The sequence below is a fragment of the Pelodiscus sinensis genome, chromosome 5 (assembly GCF_049634645.1).
Source record: "Pelodiscus sinensis isolate JC-2024 chromosome 5, ASM4963464v1, whole genome shotgun sequence".
Lineage (NCBI taxonomy): Eukaryota > Metazoa > Chordata > Testudines > Trionychidae > Pelodiscus > Pelodiscus sinensis.
In genome coordinates, this window is record NC_134715.1 from 105,955,198 (window position 1) to 105,978,434 (window position 23,237).

The following is a 23,237-nucleotide window of genomic DNA, read 5'->3' on the forward strand; positions in this document are numbered from 1 at the left end:
GATGCCAGAGCAGCCTCTACTTCCTATCCCCCATCCCCTGCTACTTACTGTCTCTGATACAAAGGCAGCAGTGTGAGTGAGGTTGGGTGGGCAGGTGGCTCTGCGGAGCTGGTGCTTGTGGGGAGTCGGCTGTGGAGAGGCAGCAAGGGGGGGTAGGTGGCTCTGTGGAAATCAGCTTGCATGGGGAGCTGCTCCTGCCTCTGACCCCTCTCCCTCTCTGCCCAGGCTTATCAATTTAATTACAACTATATGCCAACATCCCTAGAGCAGAGCTAGGACTAGTAGCTGGCAGCAGATGGGCTAGCATTGACCTCTTGTAGTCTGGCAAACTCCCTGGTTCGGGACTGGTCCATTCCCAAGCAAGCCATACTAAGGTGGTTCAACCTGTAGTTGGTAGTGTTATGAATATGGGATGACACTTTAGATATTTCCCTGTCAGCTAGTCTTCCTCTCTCCAATTACCTTAATTTGGGTAGTGGATTATTCTGGGATTCAAAAATCTGTGCTTCCTGTCCTGGCTTATTTTCCATCAGAGATAGCATCAATTCTGTGAGTTCTGTTTTGGAGGAATCCTACATTCTGTCCAGCTACAATATCTGCTGCTTCTTCCCTGCTTGTGTGCAGGAAAACCAAGCTCTTCACTTTAAAAGCACTGATTGGAGGTGTACGTGGGACTGATATTGGAATGTGGCTGCACCTCTCCTCTCCCTCTCCCCCAGTACATTGGCCCGAGCAACCTATGGGTGCGTCTACACTGCACCCGTATTTTAGAATAAGCCACACAATTTGAGCCATGCAAATTGTGTAGCTTATTTTGAGTCAATTTTGAAATAGTTTTTCAAAATTTGGTGCTGTCTACGCAGTACTTATTTAAAAATAAATCACTATTCTGAAATGTCCCTTACTCCTTGTGGAATGAGGTTTATAGGGATGTTGGAATAGCAAGCCTCTTATATTTTGAAATAATGGATGCTCTCAAAAGATGCAGTGTAGACATAGTCTGTGTGCTGTTCCTATAGTGGAACCTCCATCTGGCTCAATACCAGTTCTCTGGACCCTGTGCCAGGGCCTATCCATGAGTCATGGAAGCATGCACAGAAGCATAGCAATAAGTCTTCCTCCAAGTTCAAGAATGACATTGCACCAGGCATCCATGAATTCTAGCCATGGAGGAACTACTTGGCTCAAGGCTCACAAGAACGATAAATGGCAGCACCATTCACCAGATCCATTGATACCTTTCCCAGAACCTCATATCCTGCCTTTAACTCTTCTGGCAGCCCATGAACTGTCCATTTGAACATAGTTGCTTTTACTGCTTCTGGTCCCCCTCAACAAACTGTTTACCACTGATGCCGAGTGTACTCAGAAATGTTCCTAGTCCCCCGCAAGCTATTTGACTTGGAGACACTGAAGTCTCTGTGTGCTTTGCTGCGCTCTACCATTTGGGAAGCTCTTAGATTCCTTCAGTTCTGAGGAAATGGACATTCACCATGGCCTGCCACTCCTGTTCAAAAAGCACAACTACTGAAGGGTTCTGATGACACGTGGCAGTTACCCACTTTGTAGAAAAAGCAAAACTTGCATCTGGTTCCTTGTGCACAGGATCAGCTGGATTGAACCATAGAATCCTAGATCTGGAAGAGACCTCAGGAGGTCATAGAGTCCAGCCCTCTGCCCAAAGCAGAACCAAGCCCAACTAAATCATTCCAGCCAAGGCTTTGTAAAGATGAGACTTAAAAACCTTTAGGGATGGCGATTCCACCACCTCCCTAGGTGACCCATTTCAGTACTTCACCACCCTCCTAGTAAAATAGTTTTTCCTAATATCCAACCTAGATCTCCCCCACTGTAACTTGAGACCATTGCTCCTTGTTCTGCCATCCGTCACTACTGAGATCAGCCTCTCTCCATTGGACTTATTGGAGTTCATGGCTTCAGTATTCTTCAGAGCAGTCCTGTTAATCTTGGGAAGACTTCCCCATTTTTCCCCCACAACCTTTATCTGCTCTGCCTCCTAGCCCACAGCTCCAGCCAGCTGTGCCACTAAGTCTGCCTGCTCCCTCACCAGCTTCCCTACACTCCTTCTCCTCATCCCTCCAGCTCTGTCCCTCCACAGCCCTGAGCACAGTTCCTCACCATGGAGTGGCTGCCCCCTCCCTTGCAGGGAATGGAGGATGCAGGTACTCAGGCACCAGAAATCTTAAGGATGACCCTGCTTTGGGGTGGGGGGGGGGAAGGGGAATGAAATTGAGTTGATGAAGATACCTCCTTTATATCTCCATTCAAACTGTCCGTCCCCCCCCCCCCCCCCCCCCGAGATCACTTACATGATGGCATTTTTGCCCTACAGGTGAATTCCCTCTGCAGAATTCTCTGCTGGCCCTGGGGCTCCATGCAGCACTTCAGTCTTTGAAATACACAAGAGCCCCATCTTTAGAACTGTGAGAGAGAGTTTTGATGCCATTATGTTCATCAAAATATAACTATGAGGATGAAGATTTAAACTTCCTATTCTAGGCTTTCCTGCAAGTCCTCACGATCACATTTTGTTCTTTCAACACTCAAAAATGTTAAAGATCAGTGATGATTGTGCCATAAAAGCAGTTCAAACAGTTTATCTTGATGAAATGGGAAGCCTCTTTTATACTATCATCATGGACTTTTGTTTACCATAACGTAAATAAAAAAATAATTGAAGTGCTTCATTTATATATTCTAGGCAGATTTAAACTTACAAGTCAAATACAAAATGCCACAAGTAAATAGGAGGATAGACTATCAAGGAAGAATTAAAGAATTCATGTTGACATTTATTGCGAAATGGTTGGTCAAATCCGAAAAAAATATCTATGGAGCGAGGGAAAAGCATTTCTACTTAATTCTATGCCTGAAGAAAATATCCACAGAATATTGCACTCAGATTTAAAACCCTGTTAGCCTGGAAGACAATGATCTAAATTGTCTAGCATTAATCTGAAATTGTGCATGTAAGGCACTAACAGCATCCCCTAACTCCTGTCTTGGATTGCATGACAGTTATTCTACAGGTTGGAGCTCCCTGGTCCAGCACCCTTGGGACCTGAGCTAAAGGAAACATTTGTGATGACACGTGCATGTTGTGCGCACACACATCCAGTTGACAAACTATCTCCGAGCTTACCTTAGTATCCTAATATCCTCTTTGGTAGGATAACAAGTCTTGTGGATTATGGGAAACAGTTGTGTGATTATTTGACTTTATTTTAAGGCTTTTGATACAGTCGTACATTAACTTCTTATAGACAAGCTAAAGAAATATTGTCGAAGTGATTCTACTATAACAGGGGTACCAACTACCTGGAAAACCATACACTGAGTAGTTATCAGTGATTCACAATTGGGATGAAAGGGCATATGGAGTGGGGTCCTCCAGGGATTTGGCCTAATTCTGGTTCTATTTACTAGTTTCATATATAATTTGGATATTGATACAGAGAGTACACTTACAAAGATTAAGTTTGCAGGCAACACCAACTGAGGAGAGGTTGCAGGTGCTTTGGAGGACAGTATTAGAATTCAGAACGATCTTGACAAATTGGAGAAGTAGTCTGAGTGAAATACAACAAAATTCAGTAAGGACAAATACAAAATACTACATCTAGGGAAACATAATCAATTGCACAAATACAGAATGGGAACTGATTGCATAGTTGAGTACTACAGGAAAGGATCTGGGTTTCTAGTGAGTCATAATGTAATTTTGTAACCTCATTTTGAGCTGTATTAGAAGGAGTGTTATAAGCAAGACGTGAGAAATACTTTTTTAAATGCTTGTGTCCTTTCCATGTTAGGTGTGTGCACTCCACATGTCTTGTCATCGGAGATTTTTCCCTTAGTGGTACGTGTCAGGCCAGCTGTAGCATTCTCTAGTGCAGCACTTTAAGGGATACTGCTGACCTTGCACCCTCTGTTCCTTCTTACCACCTGTGATGGTTGCTGGAACAACTCCTCTTGCTTCAGTAAGGCTTCGTTTAGTGGTTTTATCTTTAGCTTAGTTTATGGGTCTTTGTTGAGATAGCTAGCACCCCTCTCTTGACATTATAGGGGTTCCATTCATCCTTGGGATGGGTTTGCCCCACTCCAGGCTTCAAACTTTGTGCCTCCTATGGCAATTGTATTCTGGTTAACAACCTAATACTCCAGTTATCTGAAGTGTCTGGGAGAAGCTCATGTATGACAGCAATGTCAAATCTGGCATTGGGCCCTGTCAGAAGACAGATACTGGATTAGATGGACCTTTGGTCTGACACAGTAGTGCCGTTCTTGCATTCTTATATGTATGAGCTTTTTCCTGATCCAGCACTGGTCCCTAGGCACTGACCAGCAGAAGGAAAGGGTACTGTCCTCCATGGTTAGCTAAGGAGATCTGTTTTTCAGTGTTGGAAGAGCAGTCCTACATGCAGTTCAAGAACCATTCCTGCTACCCATTGTACATCCCTCAGGACCTCAGGGTGAGACTATCACACCAGTAACTGGCCTGGTGGACAGTTGCTGATGTAGGTCTGGTGGCCATTGTGGAGTGTGTAGGTATTTCCCTTGCTCCTACTGGTTATATTCAGTCATATCCAAGAGAAGGGTCCAGTTACTTCTCCAAATGGTGCCAAGCCTAGATGTGAGTTTGGGTGGCATAACCAGGGCAGAAGATGAGAAGGAAGCTCTCCCTTTAGCCCAGGTCTCTTCCTTCTCCCCCAGATGAAACAATCTCGGACATGAGTAGCTCACTGCTACAAGATGAGATTAAAGACCATAGGAATTCTAAACAGGATAGTTGCTTAGCAGGATAGTTGAGGTGCTTAAGGAGTCTTCCCATAGCTTTATTGACACTTTTGCTGCAATAGCCCCGTCTAAAGCAGCCTACCCATTAATAAGGCTGTTGTGTCCAGTAAGATCTCTGTGGTAGACCCTATTTTCTCTCTCTCCCATATCAGAAGGCAGAAAAGAAAAAACTATGTGGTTTAACAGTCTATCCAAGGCGTCCCATTATAGAGTTACTCTCTTCTCAGAACCAACAGATATGGTCTGAAGGACATCAGCTCTATCGTCAGATCCATGGGAGTATGTCTAGACTACACGCTTGTTTCGAAAGAAGCTTTTTCGAAAGAATCTTTCAAAAAAGCTTCTTTCGAAAGAGATCGTCTAGACAGCCACTACTTTTTCAAAAAAGTGATCTGCTTTTTTGAAATAGCACCCAGACAATCTGGATGCTCTCTTTTGAAAGTCCTGTTTGTGATCAAGAACACCTCAAAAAAATGCGTTCTTGTAAAATGAGGTTTATCGCTGTTGAAAAAGCTGACAAGTTCTTTCAATTTAATTTCAAAAGAACGCAGTGACAGTCTAGATGCAGGTGAAGTGTTTTTTTTTTGTTTTTTTTAAAGGCCACTTTTTTGAAAAAACCCTGTAGTCTAGACGTAGCCTGAAATTCTGTTCTCCAGTTCCTTTAAGGAAGCATTTCAGCCCCTTGCACCTGGCCCACTTCTTGGCTCCACTGCAGATTCAGGACCTGTACAAGAAAGCAAGCAGGGATTTTAAGTGGCAGCAGCAATGCCCATCTACCTCAGCCTCATTATTGCAATCACACCGATACTCAAGAGGCCCCAAAAAGAACTTTGGAAGGTGCACTTGAGAGCACTTATGCCAGTTTCCCAAGATAGAGGAATTTTATACAGAATTCAACCCCTGATGCAAATCTGAGCTCTGGAATCCAAGCTTTCATGCAAAACTGAACCAAATCTTTTTTATGGTTTCAAAGAAAGATTTAAAAACATGAGCTGATTACCTCATGCTTATTCCAAATCATTCCACCTGCTGTTCCTTCCTGGCTCCAAAAACTTCAACTATCAAAACTTATATTTTTCTCCCTCCACCCCGATAATGTTACTATAAATACTATACTATAAATAAAAAAATAGAGCACAATATTAGTATAAAATTCTCTTGTGTATTGGTACTGTAGGACAGAATAAAACAAACTGAACAAAATAAAGAAAAAATACAAGTGGTGCTAGTTGCATTAGTCATGTTGATATTCATTAAATGACCTATTTTCTTTATCAATTAAATAGTGTTTCTCATGGGAAATTAAACATTAAACCTGTTTTTCCATAATTTACACTAGCTAGCACAGACTTCTTAAAACTTCATCTAGGTGTTGTTTTTAACATGCGAAACCCAAAAGGGTCCTAAGTGACCCTAGCTAATAATCCCCTAACTTATATGAGAAGCTGCTGAATGTAGGACATACTCTTGAGATCCTCTGGTCTGGAATGCATTTCTTTTCTCCCTTTTTCTTCTAGATCCTGGCTTTTTTTAAATGAATAGAAAACTAATGTTCAGGCTGAACTTCTCACTTTAATTCTGACTGTTCCAGCAACATCTGTGGTCCGGCATGATTTTAGTTAGGTGGATGTTCACTTATCCTGGTTGTGGCCAAGTTTCCTGCGATCCCATAAAGTTTGTTTACAGACACCTGTCCTGGTTCTGTGCTTTTATTGAGCTCTAATTTACCTCTAAATGTCTTCCAAAAGCCAGCAGTGTAAGTGTTGGTAATGCTGCTAGACAATATTTACCTCTGGTGGTCCAGCAAATGCTCTGGTTCAGCACCGATCAGATCCCAAGGGTGCTGGACTAGATAGGTTTAACCAGTATCTGTGAATAATTAGTTACATAAATGTGTATAGATTTCAAAAACTAGTATAGTTATGTGAAATATAAGTCTCAGAAATTGTTCAGTACTGAAGGTGTTAGATGAACCCTTTTGCTTCAGTGGAAGGTGGCAGAATTCACTTGGTACATTGATATTTAAAAACCATGCATTTGGAATATGGGGTGACGTTTAACTTGTATTTGTCCTGGCCACTAGATACTTCTCCAGTATGCAAACCATTATTATTGTGTTAATGTGTGCTGCAAGATATCATCTGAGAATTTAGACTTCTGCAGAAACTGTCTGGACTTGTCTACACTATTAAATCCAACTGTTGCTAGCACTTATTGTCAATAGTAAGTTTAACTGAATCTGTATTGAAAACTCTTTTTGTTCAAATTGCACACAAGGTTGAACTGTGTTAAAACTGTTTTAGCACTCACTCAGGAGATTTTAATTACAGTTTTGGAATTTATGCCAAACAGAGCATGTTCCTGTTTGCTCTTAAAATATAAGAGTTTTAATTACAGATCCAGCTAAACTCACTATCAATAACAGTTTTTTCCTAGAGTAAACAAGGCTTTAAAACCTGAGGTTGGAGTGCAACAAAAATAAATAAATAAATAAAATCATAGAATGCTAGAACTGGAAGGGACCTGGAGAGATCATCCTCACAGCAGGACCAATCACCATCTAGATTATCCTTGATAGATGTCTACCCAGCCAGCTCTAAATTAGGATTGTTAAAGACTAGTCGACTATTTGATAAGCATTTGCATAGTCTTTTGACTAGTCGATATCACACACTCCCCCCTTGCTGCTTTTAGAAGATAGAGGCAGCAAAAGGGGGGGAGGGGTAATTCAAAGTGGCAGTGCTGCACAGCAGCACTGCCCCTTTGAAACTCCAAGGCAGCTGCTGCACAGCTGATCCATGGATCAGCTGTGCAGGAGCCTGCCCCTTTGAAATGTGCAGAGGCGACGTTTTAAAGAGACAGCTGCTGTGGGGCCCAGGGTCAGTTGGGTACTGCGAATCCCCCCGCTGACCCTAGGCTCCATGGCTTTGAAACACATAGGAGCCTCCACTGGGGACTTGTATGCACTTCAAAGCAGACACGTCACGTGCAGCCCAGAGTCAGCGGGACTTCCTGCTGGCCCCGGGCTGTACACAGAGTTCCGCATTCCGCCTTTGAAATGTACAAGAACCCCAGCAGTGGGCTCTTGTACATTTCAAAGGAGAAATGCGGAAGTGCCCATCGACTAGTCAATGGAAATTCCATTGACTAATCAATGAACCACATTTTAACATCCTTACTCTAAAAATCTCAAGTGCTCAAGATTCCACAACCTCTCTTGGCAATTTATTCCAGTGTTTAACTACCCTGGCAGGAAGTTTTTTCCAATATCTCTCCTAAGCCTTCCTTGCTGCAATTTAAGCCCATTGGGCATGTTTAAGTCAAATGTGTATGAGTGTCTAATTATGCAATAAAATAGTAAATTATGTGAGCTTAATTCATGCAGAATGTGTTAACATAATGCTCTAAGTTACACTAGGCATGTATTAATGTGACACAACTACATGCTATATTTTATTAGTAAATGTTCCACTTAGGTAAGAATTCTTAACCTTAATGAATATATCAATCAGATCATTTTTTAAAATTGTATTTATTTATTTTTGCCTTTTTTTTCCCTATATATTTTCTCACATGGACAACAGTGATCCTTTGGCAAGAATATTTATTTTACCTCTAGCTCCTCAGCTTCTTATAACTGCTGTTTTCTGTTGCTGCTTTTCAAGAAAGTACATTTTGGGGAAAATTAGATGTTTCAAGGACTTAGTAATTGGGTATAGATCTTGCATCTTAAAGTTGCTTATATACATTCTGCTAAGGTAATGATTGAAATTTGCTGCCCTCTGATAGTCAGTGGCCTGTAAGATATTTTATCTTAGTCCATTTTCCAAAGGATTGGTATAAATGGTACAGAAATCACCACTGCGGTTGACACTAAATGTGTGTCTCCCTATGTCATAACAAAGATGTAATTAAATGAATTGTCCTCCCATCTTCTAGATGTTGTCTTGATTAGAGTCAGGATATATGTAAAGTGTGCAGTTGGGAAGTTTACACAAATGTTCAGAGTGCTGTATCTGGTTTGTTTATAGATGAATTAAGTCTCTGGATTTGTGAGTCTGGCAACTTTTCATAACTATTACGTTCACATGAAGAAAATAATTCTTTTATCTGCTATTTTAATCTTCCTGAATCATTTAGCGAGCAAATTCAAGACTTTGACACATAGCATCTCTGTTTTGGTATTTACCCATGGAAGGAAGAGAATGGTTATATATTATATATCAGAGATGTTACAAAGCAGGCAGCAGATGCAGCAGTGTGGGGTAGCAGGTGGAAGGAAGCCAGTTTAAAAACAGGCTCCCCGTGTAGACCGGCTCCCACAGGTGAACAGCAACCCCTGTCAGCGTTGGGCCCGAGCTTCCCATGTTCTTCATTGAGCCTGCCAGTAGGAGTTATCAGACTGAGCCAGCCTGCCGGTCCAAGTTTTAAAAGCAGAACATGTAGCTGATAGGGGGAGGTGTTTCAGTTAAACAGCTAGCTGAGTAGCCATTAACATCCCTATTGTAAATATTCATTGAAATAGGATGAGATGCTTCAAAGAATTACTGTGTTGATATTTGGTATATTGTGTTTAGGAATATTAATATTAATCCAGTGCTTAAGTAGAATATAGATTTGTATACTGTGCCAGTAGAAAATTAATTATTGTATAGTAGTAGTACACATGCATGGCTAAATATCAGTTGCTGTACCCTAATTAGTAGCCTGTGAGTTTCTTTAACATTTGTATTTTTTGTTGAAAGAAAGAACATTAATCAGAGCTCTCAGGTTAATTTGTTGCTTCTGAAAAGCATAATAAGTACTTTAAATTTGACTTGGTTAACGACAAGAGATAACCAGTGTAGACACTGGGTTTTTACTTTTCATTTAAAGAATACCCCCAAACTTCATTATTAACTTTGAGCATGAGCCAGATATCCTGAGCCGGGTTGAAAAATTCTGTTTTGTATATAGAAAGCCTTCTGATCTGGCAGGTAGAATACTACCAACAAAATTTATACTAATAAATACATAGAAGACTAAAAAATTTAACTTTGTATTTAATCATGATTTGTTCCCTTTTAAAGCATCTATACTTGCTCATTTTTAAATAAAACATTTTAATTGTTTTTCTTTTAAGACTGTGAGCCAGAAGAACTGACTGACTGGTCTATGGATGAAAAATGTTCCTTTTGTAACTTACACAAAGAAACAGTCAGTGTAAGTATGAATGTGATATAAATGGTTGAAACTGATCTTTTTCATATATTGGGTCTAAAAATAGAGTTTCAAGAATGACATTTTCTATATGTATTCACATTGTTTCTTTTGGCCAGAGAGGAATGTTAAGTTGGCTCTATAACAGAAATCTTTTTAGTGTGTCCCTCACATACAGTACAAACTTTTTTGTTTTCTGGCACTTTTTAATATCCAGAAGACTTGGTTAACTGGCATTTATCATAGATGGCAATACAATTCCTCCTTCAGTTAACTGGAAAAACTCTGATAGCCATCCAGCATAATTTTTCAACATTTTCCGGTGCTTGCACAAGTTAAGTTTGTAAACTTGCAGCAGCAAAATTGGTACATTTTGTGCTTCTGAGTATAATGCAGTACCACTATTGGATACTGTATTATCTAACCCATCCTGCAACTTATATCAACAAACAAAGGACAGAAAAGAAAATGTGTTCTGTTGCCTATAACCCAGAAATTGGACCTAATTAGATGACTTCAAAGAGGAGTAAACAGGAACCAGTTGATTTAAGAGTTCAGCATTGACTCAATGATGAAGTATGATGATAAGGTGCAGAAGGCAGAGTTGATGAAATTCATGTCAAGTGCTGAGACAAGCAAAGTAACTGAAAAGGGTTCCAGTTTTGGTTTGTGCAAATTACAGCAATTAGACAATGTACTCTACCATTGGTTTTCCTTAAAGCGTTCTGAGGCTACATCTAGACCGGAAGTATCCCAAAATAGCAATCCTGCTTTTTAAAACGTGCCTAAATATATTTCAAAGTAGATACTCCCACGGTGTCAGTACGCACTTGCATGAAATTGATGGGCCATCTGGCTGCTACCACTTTTGTAGTTCTTCTTCGAGTGGTTGCTCATGTCCATTCGAATTAGGTCCATTTGAATTACGTGCGCACCACGTGCACCACGTCTTCCGGAGCGTTTTCCCTAGCAGTACTCGTAACGCTGGCAGGGCGCCCCCTGGAGTGGCGCCGCCGTGGTGGGGCATAAGTACCCCTGCCGGCGCTGTCCCACCTCAGTTCCTTCTTGCTGCCCGTGACGGTCGTTGAAGCGTGTCTCTCTCTCAGATCAGTTAATGGTTCCCGTTTCTCTTAGCATTGTAGATAGTTCTGAATAGTTCAATTAGTTAGATAGTTAGTGTCTCTTTGTTTTTCCTTCTCCCCCTTCAGGGGGTGAGGAATGCCAGGGCCGCAAGGCTTTAAGGCGTGTGCTGTCTGCGCAAAGTTCATGCCCAAAGGAGACCCTCACAACAGTTGTCTGAAGTATCTGGGTGAGGGCCATCTTACAGACGCCTGTAAGATCTGCAAGTCTTTTAAGCCACGCACTAAGAAGGAGAGAGACTCTTGTCTAAAACTTCTCCTCATGGAGGCGGCTTTACAGCCAGCACCAGCTGGGCACTCTGCAGTGCACGGTGCACCGGCGTCCACGTGAGATGGCAGCGTGTACGTATGTGGTACGCCATGCTCGAATGAGGCTCAGGCCTCTGCAGACCTGTTTGGCAAAGGTATTCAACCAGTCCAGGGGTCTCTGGGACACGGTTCTCACAGTGCCTCCGGAAGTGATAGCCTCCTTACAATGGTGGACTCAGAAGGAGGTGGTGTGCAGCGGGGTTCCCTTCACTGTACCTCCCCCCTCGCTTACACTGGTCACAGATGCCTCGGACCTGGGTTGGGGAGCACATCTGGGGTGTCACAGGACCCAGAGTCTCTGGTCCCCTGCAGAGCGGGCTCTGCACATAAATGTCTGGGAGCTCAGGGCAGTCAGGAGAGTACGTGAGACCTTCCTGTTGAAGCTCTCTCGCCGCTCTATCCTGGTCTGCCTGGACAACACGGTGGCTGTCTTTTACCTCAACAGGCAGGGGCGAGCCCGATCACCTCCCCTCTGTCGTGAGGTCCTGTGTCTCTGGGACCTGGGCATAGAGCACGACATAGTTTTACAGGCAGAGTACCTGCCGGGGTGCAAAAACTTGCTGGCCGATGCTCTGAGCAGGTCCTTCGGAGCCCACAAGTGGTCTCTCAAGTATTTGGCTCTTCGTCAGATCTTCCGCAGGTGGGGCTGTCCCCTATTAGACCTGTTTGCCTCAGCATGCAATACCAAGTGTCAGAGTTACTGCTCCCTGTTGGGACTGGGGGAACACTCCTGGGGGGATGCCATGATGGTGACGTGGCCGGTGGGCATCCTCTATGCTTTCCCCCCGTTTCCCCTAATTCCCATGTTTCTGACCAGGGTCAAGACCTTCAGGTCCACTGTCATCCTGATAGCCCCTCGGTGGCCCAGACAATTCTGGTTCCCTATACTGGTGGACATGCTCAGCAAGGAGCCTATAACGCTCCTGCCAGCTCGGGATCTCCTGACCCAACCTTGGGATGGGGGGACCATGGTTCACCCGAATCTCAGCTCTCTCCACCTGACGGCCTGGTTTATCTGTGGCTGACCCAACCAGAAAGGGAATGTTCCCAGGAGGTACAGATGGTGCTCCTAAGTAGTAGGAAACCGTCTACCAGGGGGTCATACGCAGCCAAGTGGCGGTGCTTCTCGTCTTGGGCGTCCAGAAGGGGAGTGCACCCGTCCTGTGCACCTGTCCCGTCCATTCTGGACTACCTTTTTGAACTTAGGTCCAGTGGCCTCTCTACCTCCTCTGTCAAAGTCCATGTGGCACCTCTCTCCGCCTTCCATGTTGGTTCGGCAGGAGTTTCACTGTTTTCTGACCCTGTGGTCAAAAGGTTCCTTAAGGGTTTGGATAAGTTGTATCCCTCGGTTAGACCCCTTCTCCCCGCTTGGAACCTCGTGTTGTCTAGACTTGTCGCCCCCCCCCCACCTTTGAGCCGCTGGCCACGTGTTCTTTGAAGCACCTCTCTATGATGTTTGCATTCATTGTGGCCATTACGTCGGCGTTAAGTTGAGGGCGTTAACTGTAAACCCGCCCTACCTAGTGTTTTCTGACGATAATGTGAGGATCCGCCCTCATCCAGCCTTTCTCCCCCAGGTGGTGTCACCATTCCATTTGTCCCAAGAAATTTACCTCACTGTTTTCTTTCCAAAGCCCCACACCTCCCCTAAGGAGCAAGTGCTCCATTCCCTGGATACTAGACGTGCACTAGCTTTCTATATTGATAGGACTAAACCCTTTCGCAAATCCACACAATTGTTTATCGCTGTTGCTGACAGGATGAAAGGGCTCCCCATATCGACCCAGAGGTTGTCCAATTGGGTCGCAGGGTATATCAGGGAGTGTTTATGCCTTGGTCGGGAAAGTCCCGCCTCGGGTTACAGCACATTCCACTAGGGCGCAGGCGTCCTCTGTAGCTTTTGGGGAGCAGGTTCCAGTCACTGAAATCTGCAAGGCGGCCACGTGGTCATCGCTCCATACCTTTACGGCGCACTACGTGCTGGCACAGCAGGCCAGGGAGTCCTCAGCTCTGTATTATAAATGTGTGTTTTTTCTGTGTCACATTGCACTTTCTACAGTTTTCTGTGTTCGCTTGGTTGAATAAATTTGTTTGGATTGTTCAACTTTTGTGGACTTCTCTTTCTGAGTGTTCCGACCCCTCCTCCTTGAAGTGGGGTTGGCTTGGAAGTTACTTAATTCGAATGGACATGAGCAACCACTCGAAGAAGAAAAGAACGATTACTTACCTGTAACTGTTGTTCTTCGAGATGTGTTGCTCATGTCCATTCGACTCCCCCTCCACCTCCCCTTCGTCAGAGCGTCCGGCAAGAAGGAACTGAGGTGCGGCAGCGCCAACAGGGGTACTTATGCCCCGCCATGGCGGCGCCACTCCAGGGGGCGCCCTGCCAGCGCTACGGGTACCGCTAGGGAAAACGCTCCGGAAGACGCGGTGCGCACATCTAATTCAAATGGACCTAATTCGAATGGACATGAGCAACACATCTCGAAGAACAACAGTTACAGGTAAGTAACCGTTCTTTTCTTCATGCCCGGCTACGTTTTTGATGCTTCCAGCCAGCACTGACTAGCGTACATATATATACCTTCAAGGCACAGCATCCAAAAGATAGTAGAGCCCCCAGCTTACATCCGCAAGTCCTTCACATGGTGGATGAAGCCTCACAACCTCATGGCAAGAGTTCCATCCCATCAGCCGCAATGTTCCTACCAAATAACCCCAGACGCTTCCTTTATCGGTTGGGGTGCACACATGAATGGGAGGAAGGTGCAGGGCAGGTGCAGACTCCGAAAGACTTCTTCACATAAACCTCTTAGAGCTCAGAGCTATTTTTCATGCATGCAAACACTTTCGCATCCATATCATAGGCACTGTGTTCAGGGTGTTGACAGACAACATTGCTGCAATGTATTATACCAACCGGCAAGAAGGAGCGAGATCACGTTCCCTGTGTGCGGAAGCAGTCTGTCTGTGGAACTTCTGCATCCAAAACAACATTACCATCACAGCGTCATACTTACCGGGCTCCAACAATACAATCACAGACTCTCTCTGTCGCCATTTCCCACTGGATCACGAGTGGGAAATACAAACGGACATCCTTTGCCAAATTTTCCGCAGATGGGGAACACCTCTTATAGATCTATTTGCCACTCCACACAGCAGCAAATGCCAATTTTTCTGCTCCAGGTCAGAAATCGGGAAGGGATCACTAGGGGATGTACTGTTAATCAGGTGGGAGGGATCACTACTTTATGCATTCCTTCCAACAGTACTCATTCCCAGAACACTAGAGAAAATCAGTGCCGAATCAGCACTGGTAATATTACTGGCCCCGGCGTGGGCGAGACAGCCCTGGTATCCATTCCTCCACAGGATGTCAGTGAAACCGCCTTACCCTCTCTCCCTCCCCCAATCAAATCACCTATCACAGAATCGAGGTTCTTTCCTTCATCGCAAGCCAGGAACTTTCCACCTAACAGCCTGGTTCCTGATTGGCTCAAAACAAACGAGCACCTCTGTTCAGAACCAGTGAAGGCAATCCTTCTGCACAGTAGGAAATTATCTACCCGAAAGACTTACCTGGTGAAGTGGACTAGATATGCACGGTGGTGTGGCAACAATCAGACTAACACTGAAACAGCTCCACTCCATTGAATCCTTGATTACGTTGTCCATCTGCAAGGTTCCGGTCTGTCGATCTCATCTCTGAAAGTACGTATAGCAGCGATTAGTGCCTTTAATCACCCTATAGAAAGATTCTCCATGTTCTCCCACCCAACTACTAAAAGGTTTCTAAAAGGACTGACTAACTTTCACCCCCCACGGAAACCACTTACCCCTTCGTAGAACCTAGATTTGGTACTCGATACCATGATGTATCCTCTGTTTGAGCCATTAGCAACTATATCATTTTGAATATTAACAATGAAGGTAGTCTTCCTTAGCGATTACATCGGCACGTAGAGTCAGCGAGTTGGCTGCATTGATGGCAAATCCACCGTTCACAGTGTTTACTAAAGAGTCGGTCACACTACACTTGCATCCGACATGTATTCCAAAAGTATGTTCTTTGTTTCATCTCAACGAACCCATGGTATTACCGTCTTTTTATCCTAAACCTCACTCATCACAGAGGGAAGCCTTATTACACGCCCTTGATGTGCGCCGAGCACTCTCGTTCTATATCGATAGAACTCAGGACTGGCGCAGAATGGACAGATTACTAGTGTCAATAGCACAATGATCCAAAGGCGGTGCACTTTCCAGCCAGCGTATTGCGAAACTCATAGGCACGTGTATTACTACCTGTCACGCTACCCAAAATAGACCTCTTCTCTCACAACCAAGAGCTCATTCCACGAGGGTGGTAGCTACATCCGTAGTGGAGTGTCCCTGGAAGATATCTGCTAGACAGCCACATGGTCATCCAATACTACCTTCATGAAACACTATGCAGTCGTGCAACGTTTAGCCAGTAACTCAGCTGTAGCCTCTGCAGTATTATCAATCGCGGACAAACATTAAGTCCAGTGCGCTGTCTGGATACTGTTCTACAGTCACCAAGAGTGGAGCACCCACGGGGACCACTCGAAGAAGAAGATGAAGTTACTCACCTTCGTGCAGTAACGATGTTTCTTCGAGATGTGTCCTCGTGGGTGCTCCATATCCCACCCTCCTCTCCGCTTCGGAATTTGTTTCTTTCTCGTTGCAGAGAACTGAATGGTGAGAGGAACTGATGGGAGCCGGACCGCGCGATAAAAGGTGTAAAAGCCACGAGATGCTGACTGCGCATGCGCGGTCTGGCTGACAACTGCTACTGAAAACCTCTGACCAGTGACACCAGGATGAGCTCGACACCAAGAGTGGAGCATCCACAGAGAAACATCGTTACTGCACGAAGGTGAGTAACTTTGTCTTTTGTTTTTTTCTTTTTTTAGAAAGTGGTTAAGCGAACATAGCAGCTCTGCACAAACTTTACAGGTGTCTGGGACATATCTGGCTTCAGAAAGTGTACAGCCTGCAAGCTATCCATTTCAGTCTCAGATAGACATGAATAGTGTGTCCGCTTTCTGGGGGAAGAGCACCCCACAGAACATTGTCGTTGTCAGAAACTGACCGTGCATACCAGGAAATCAATAGAATTACTAAAAATGCTCCAGCTAGAGAAAAAGTCTCTGTTGGCTTCTGACCCTGAGCAACCTGCCCCTCCCAGACTGAAATCATCTGGGACAGTATCGGAAAGAGCGGCTCCCCTCGGGTCAAGCCCAAAGAACTGGGACAATACTCAGCCAAAGACAAGGTCCTGTTCTTCCTCAGACACTGACTCTCCCCTGAGGAAGCATCCTCTCCACAAAAATGCTGTTTCCCCAGCACAAAAGGGGTCAGCCCACTAGTAGGGCCAGCAATGGAAGGAGCCTAGACCCCAAATACAAAGAGCATGCCTCAGCTAAGGTTCCAAAAGAGGAAAAATGCAAAGCCTCCTCTTTAGCACTGGCTAAAATGCCCTCAACCCTGGCCACAGTGCATAACAAGCAATGCCCGTAAGCAGCACTGAGTGCGAGCGCTCTGCCTGAGGCAGCAACCTCAGCACTGCCAAAGCTCTCAGCACCAACCTCACACAAAAAGCAGCCAGCCCCTGAAATAAAACCACTGCACATACCACACACCTTGCAACGTCTATTACTTCCCCCCTCTTCTGCTGATACCACACTTTACATTGGTGGCAGAACTTTCTGTAAACTCAGTACCGGGGACTCCTCTATTTGACACCAATGATTCTTCTTTAAGAGATGTCCCTGTGGGTGTTCCACAGTTGATATCAGGCTTGTCCTGGCACCACAGATCGGAGATTTTGAGAGCAGTGATCAGGCAGGCTGCGCATGTACGAGTGGAAAGAGGCACTCCCACCTTTGAAATGGCGCGTGCCTCCCGCTTCTCCTCAGTTTCTTCTTTGTCACCCTCGGCCACAGACGGAGCTCAATTCTCTCCTCCTCGGTGTCCTCTGCAAGACAAAGCAGAACCATTTTATCAGCATAGATAGTCCAGAACTCCTTTTTCTTTACACAGATTACAAAATGGGAGGAAAAAAGCTGCTGCTGCCAGCTTTTACTGCTGTGCAGCAGCAAGCCCCTCCCCCCCCCCCAAAAGAAAACCCCAGGAACCAATGACCCACGAGCAGTCAGCGCTGCTTATACAATTACAATTAGTTTCTGGGATACATGCCAGACTCTCCTAAAGAGAAAAGATATGGCAAATACCAAGAATTTATTCCAGCCTCTGATGCCCACAGTGAATGTATACATTGGGGGGGGGGGAGCGGAAGGGGGAAACATACTTCAGAAATGTGTCCATTGCTGTAGCCTCACAACAAGAGCTTTCAAAGAAAAGGGAGTTCACAGTGTGCACACAATCTATGGATAGAGCCCTAGACCCCCATAATTATCAAGGGGGCAATAAGGGCTCAAGTGCTATTTCTCCTCAGGGCAAACCTCCAAGCCCTTCACCTCAGAGAACACACTCGGAAACCAGCCTGCTCTCTCCCTTCTAGAATTAGCAAAGGAGATAAGCCTTCTCTATAATGGGCTCAAAGATGCATGCAAAACAGCTCTCGAAACCAGCTACCACAAAAAGGGCACCTACCAAGGACCCTGTGGTGACAGAGACACCACTGGCATTAAGGGCACCTAGCTCACTGTGGGCACACAAGTTTTCCGGCACATTGGCAACCTACGGCACAACATTCGCCTATGGCACAGAAAATGGACAGGGCTAGCTCCAGCTGCCCTCTAGTATCCCACACTCACTCTAGATTCCGTGGGGTCATGACTACACCCATGCCGCCACCACAGGCACTGACTAGTGTGGCAATGGGGCACAAGCCTGCATCCCACCACCACTCCCCAGGTTGCAAAATACAAGCACCACAAAGACATGACGGAAACTAGGACCCTGTCACCTCCTGAGCCTTCACCACAACACTGTTCACGATCCCCACTACAAACAAGGGGTTTTCCATGGTCACAGTCCTTATCACAATTAAGTGCCTACCACGGGGATACAGGGAGCATGTTCTTCTCACAACACTCTTCCCCAGATAGGGCACATGCGTGTTATGGGGCATATAGACTACCACATTATCAATATCCTCCATGGCACAGTGATTGACATTGACACTCATCACAGCTGATAGTCCCCCTATAGTTACTGGGCACCATGACACACCTCCACTGCACCTCCTACACCCGCACAATGGTCACTACCTTCCATGCACTCAGATACATCACATTCCCCATCTAAGGGCTCGGATCTAGAGGAAGGACAGATCAAGGATGACCCAACCATCTACCAATATGATATAGCACCCAATGACAATTCATTCTCTGCTTCCGATGAATTGGTTATTCCAAATGACCCAACGCTCACTGATGATATCAAACAATTCCAGGATCTATTTAAAAGGGTGGCTACCAGTCAGGAGAGAGATTTATCTGAGGTTCAGGAGAAATAACACACACTCCTAAAGAATCTACAGTCCTCTGCAAAGTCCAAAATCGCACTGCCTCTAGATGAAGTAATCCTCGAGCAATCCAGCCAATGAAGTATGGAAACACCTGTCATGGCCCCTCCAACTAATAAAAGGGCTGATAGGAAATATTTTGTTTCATCTAAAGGCATGGACTTTCTCTACCTGCACCCTCAATGAAACTGTAGTGGTTGTGACGGCCAGTCAAAGGTCCAAGAAACCACAACACAAAACACATACACAGGACAAGGACCACAAACGCCTGGATGTGTTTAGGAGAAAAGTGTACTAATCAACCTTCCAGTTACACATAGCTAACTTTTCAGCACTGCTCGCAAATCATGATTTTGACAATTACATGAAATTAACAGAATTCATGCACAATATTACAGCAGATAAAAGACCTATCCTCAAGGCAATCATTGAGGGCCACACTATATCCCATACGGCACTGCAAATGGCCCTGGATGCTGCAGACACTACGGCTAGCTCCACCACGATGTCTGTGGTGATGAGATATTCATCTTGGCTGCAAGCAGCGGGAGTCCCTAAGGCTCTCCAGGCCAAAGTAGAGGACCTGTCAGTCGACAAAGCTAAATTGTTCACTGCAGGTACCAATGAAGAAGCCCTGCATTCGAGCAAAGATTTGCGCACTACCCTACGCACATTGGGGATTTATACTCCCCTTTATCGAAGAAAGTGTTATACACTGTATCAAAGACACAGGGACATAACCTTCACTAGAAAACAGCAATACCGACCCTTTCAGCAAAACCGCTTCCGACCACGAAACCAATGCAAAAGAGCCCCAAACAACCACTCTTCTGCAACTTAGGCCTTGAAGCAGCACATTTGTATATTTGGTTGAGGGTCTGCCTGATCACCGCCAATTACAGTATCAGGTGAGCACTAATATATTTCACCACCGCTTGCGCCTGATCTAAAATCAGTGGGCAGCAATCACTACAGATCGGTGGGTCCTAGAAATTGTCAGCTATGCTATTTCTGTCCCCTTCACGGCAATCCCTCTCACCTTCCCACTCTCTCCCTCCCTCTTCAGGGACCCCTCTCACGAGACACTGCTCCTTGAGGAGGCTTAGCACCTTCTCAATATAGGAGTCATAGAGTGGGTCCACGAAAAATACAAAGGGGGAGGGGTTTATTCAAACTACTTTATCACTGAAAAAAGAACTGGAGCTTGGAGATCTATCTTGGACTTGTGCCAATTAAACAAATACCTTTGCAGGCAACTCTTGAAAATGGTTATGCTCGCCACAATAATTCTGGCACTAGATGGGGGGCTGGTTTGCAGCCCTCGACCCTCAAGATGCATATTTTCACATTATAATTCAACCTGCACACAGACGTTTCCTATGAATCACGGTAGCCTCAGACCACTTTCAATATAGAGTCCTCCTGCTCAGACTCTCCTCCACCCCCAGAGTCTTTCCCAAGACCCTTGCGGTGGCTGCGGCATATCTCAGATGCAATGGGATCACAATATTCCCTTCTCTAGATTCCTATCCGAGGTCCCTTATAATGGACCATCAGAGACGTGATCACATTCACAAAGACCACACTTCAGTCGTTAGGCTTCATTATCAACAAAATCCATACTATGCCCCACACAATCTGAGGCAGCAATCCAAACTATCCACAATATTTGGCAACATACTAGCTACATTTTTATCCAGCCTGATCTGCCATCACTACCAACAAGTGGGTGTTGGAAATCGTGAAAACCGGCAACTGCATCCCATTTTCAGTTGCCCCCCCCCTCCCTCTCACTTACCTCCTTTGCCTGTCCCTCTTCAGGGACCCCTCTCACGAGCATGTGCTCGTGCAAGAGTTGTAATATCTCCTAAGTCTGGGTATCATAGAAGAGGTACCACAACAACACAGGCTCAGCCGCTTTGTCGGATACCAACACTTCAAGATGGTGACCCTTGGCACAATTATACCTGCCCTAGAAAAAGTACAGAATGCTACCATTCAGGCTCTTGACAGTCCCATGAGTGTTCTCAAAGATATTGGCAGTAGTAGCCATACACATGTGCAAAATACACATCACAATATTTTCATAACTAGATGACTGTCTACACAACAGGCTGTGTCTCATACTTGGGCTTCAGATAAACATAGTGAAGTGCACACTGACCCCAACTGAAACACTACAGTTTATAGGGGCACACTTAGATTGCACAGAGGCCAGAGCCTCATTACTGAGCCACATATGTGCCACAATGAAGAACTTCATAGCAGCAGCAAAGACCAGCCCGGCCATAACGGCACACCTATGCCTACAAATATTGGGGCACATGGTGGCAGTCACATTCATGGTTCCCCGTGCTTGGTTAAACATGAGGCCATTACAAGCATGGCTACATGCTGCCTACAGGCCACACATTCATCCTTTAAACAACTTTCCTTGCCAAACAAGATAAAGTTCTCTTACATGGTGGACCCTGCACGACAGCGTATGCATAGGTGTCCCTTTCAAATGTAACCCCCCATCAGCAACAATCACAACAGATGCTTCACTGATGGGTTGTAGGGGGCACACCCAGAGACAGGGTACACACTGTGGCGTAGTGGGAGTGCTGTCTGTTCTGTGTACCTGGGTCCCCCTGCGCTGTGATCTGAGATTCTCACTGACTCTCCCAAATGTGTATTAACCCAGACACTCAGGCTCAGCATCCCAGGGAGAGAGACAAAGGGAGGAGGGTGGAAACCAACACCTGGCTGGGGTCAGGGCTGGAAGAGAGTTTTAGTTTCTGTCTGGAATCCTGGAGGAAGCAGCCTAAGCAAAGGGGCTGGGAGTTAGGGGCCCAGTCTCCTCCATCTCAAGGGGGCTGAGGCATCCTAGGCCTGGCCCTGTAACTGGATGACATCTATGCTGTGCTGTATCCTGGAGAAGCAATAAACTCCCTCTGTTCTACTGGCTGGTGAAGTCTGTTTGTGCCACTACGGGGGTGCAGGAGTCGGGAGAACCCTGACGCGCCGTCATACATGCTCATACCAACTCTGCCAAGAGGTTTTCTGTCTGTGAAAAGGGTGTATCCCATTGAACATACACCTGGTCACAACTTACCTCCTGGACAGTGTACTCACGGACAGCCTAAGCAAACAATTCCCACAAAACCACAAGAGGGAAATATACCAATCAATGCTGAGTTATCTCTTCAAGAAGTGGGGGTTCCCAACAGTGGACCTATTTGCTACACGTGAAAATGCTTGTTGCCCATAATACACACTCCCTCTGGGATGCCTTCCTCATACAATGAAAGGCACCCTTAGCATATGCATTTCTCTCATTTCCTCTGATACAACAGGTGATCCTCAAGATCAGACAGGACAGGGCCAAAGTAATACTAGTAGCATCCAACTGACCCAGACAAACGTGGTACTCGTACCTCTTACAGATGAGCACCTGACCACCATGTTGCTTCCCACCAGTCTCATCTTTGCTCACACAGAGCATTGGTCAGATACCACATCCTGCTATCCACAAGTTGCATCTACAAGCATGGATGCTGACTGGCTGAACACCATGGAAAAGACCTTCCAAGCACCAGTGCAGTTCATCCTCACAAATTCCAGAAGATCTACAATGAGAAAAACATATATGCAGAAATGGAAGTGCTTCACAGCCAGGTGCACGACTCACACTTTTGAGCCCGTCCACACGGGGGTATCACAGATTTGGCAATACCTATTACACTTGCATAATGCAGGCCTTTCCCTGAGCTCTATAAGGGTACATCTCACCTCCATTTCTGCTCTCCATGTTCCCATATAAGGACACTCCTGTCTTTACACAGCCTTCCATCAGATGGTTCATACGGGGCCTACATAACATGTTTCTGCCACTCAAGGACCCAATTCCAGCCTGGGATCTGAACCTAATGTTAAAAGTTCTTATGGGCAAACTATTTGAGCCTTTAGCCACGTGTTCATTACTACATCTATTCATGAAGATGGCTTTCCTCTTTGCAATTCTCTGCCAGACGAATCGGGGAAATGGGAGCCCTAATGATGGACCCCTTCCCAGACACAATATTTCATAAACACAAGTTAAAACACGGCTACCTCTCTATTACTATTCATCATAAAGACAAAGTGGTTCTGTTGACAGATCCCACGTTCCTCCCGAAAGTACTTAACCTCATTCCACTGAAATGAACCCATATACTTACCCACTGTCTTCCCGAAGCAGCATAAGGACAACAAGGAATCAGCTCTCCATA

General features: G+C 45.2%; 1 protein-coding gene and 1 long non-coding RNA gene across 14 annotated transcripts in view; one reads left to right on the top strand and one right to left on the bottom strand.

Annotated features, from left to right (window-relative positions):
• Positions 1-23,237, top strand: part of LCORL (ligand dependent nuclear receptor corepressor like) — a 164,720-nt gene that overhangs the window by 71,031 nt on the left and 70,452 nt on the right. For 11 of the 12 annotated variants that reach the window (XM_075930673.1, XM_075930672.1, XM_006136998.4 and 8 more), the window contains one exon: positions 9,941-10,020. In XM_075930673.1, the coding sequence (XP_075786788.1) occupies positions 9,941-10,020 (80 nt within the window). Of the gene's footprint in view, positions 1-9,940; positions 10,021-13,847; positions 16,369-23,237 lie in introns of those variants that run through there. The other variant, XM_006136997.4, reaches the window with a different exon arrangement.
• LOC142829670 (uncharacterized) lies at positions 5,418-17,513 on the bottom strand. Of its 2 annotated transcripts, none has more exons than XR_012904358.1 (3): positions 17,376-17,513; positions 15,048-15,173; positions 5,418-5,542 (listed from the first exon to the last, which is right to left on the bottom strand). It is a non-coding gene; the product is annotated as an uncharacterized LOC142829670 (long non-coding RNA). The 2 variants fall into 2 exon arrangements; XR_012904359.1 differs by lacking the exon at positions 5,418-5,542 and adding an exon at positions 6,611-6,687.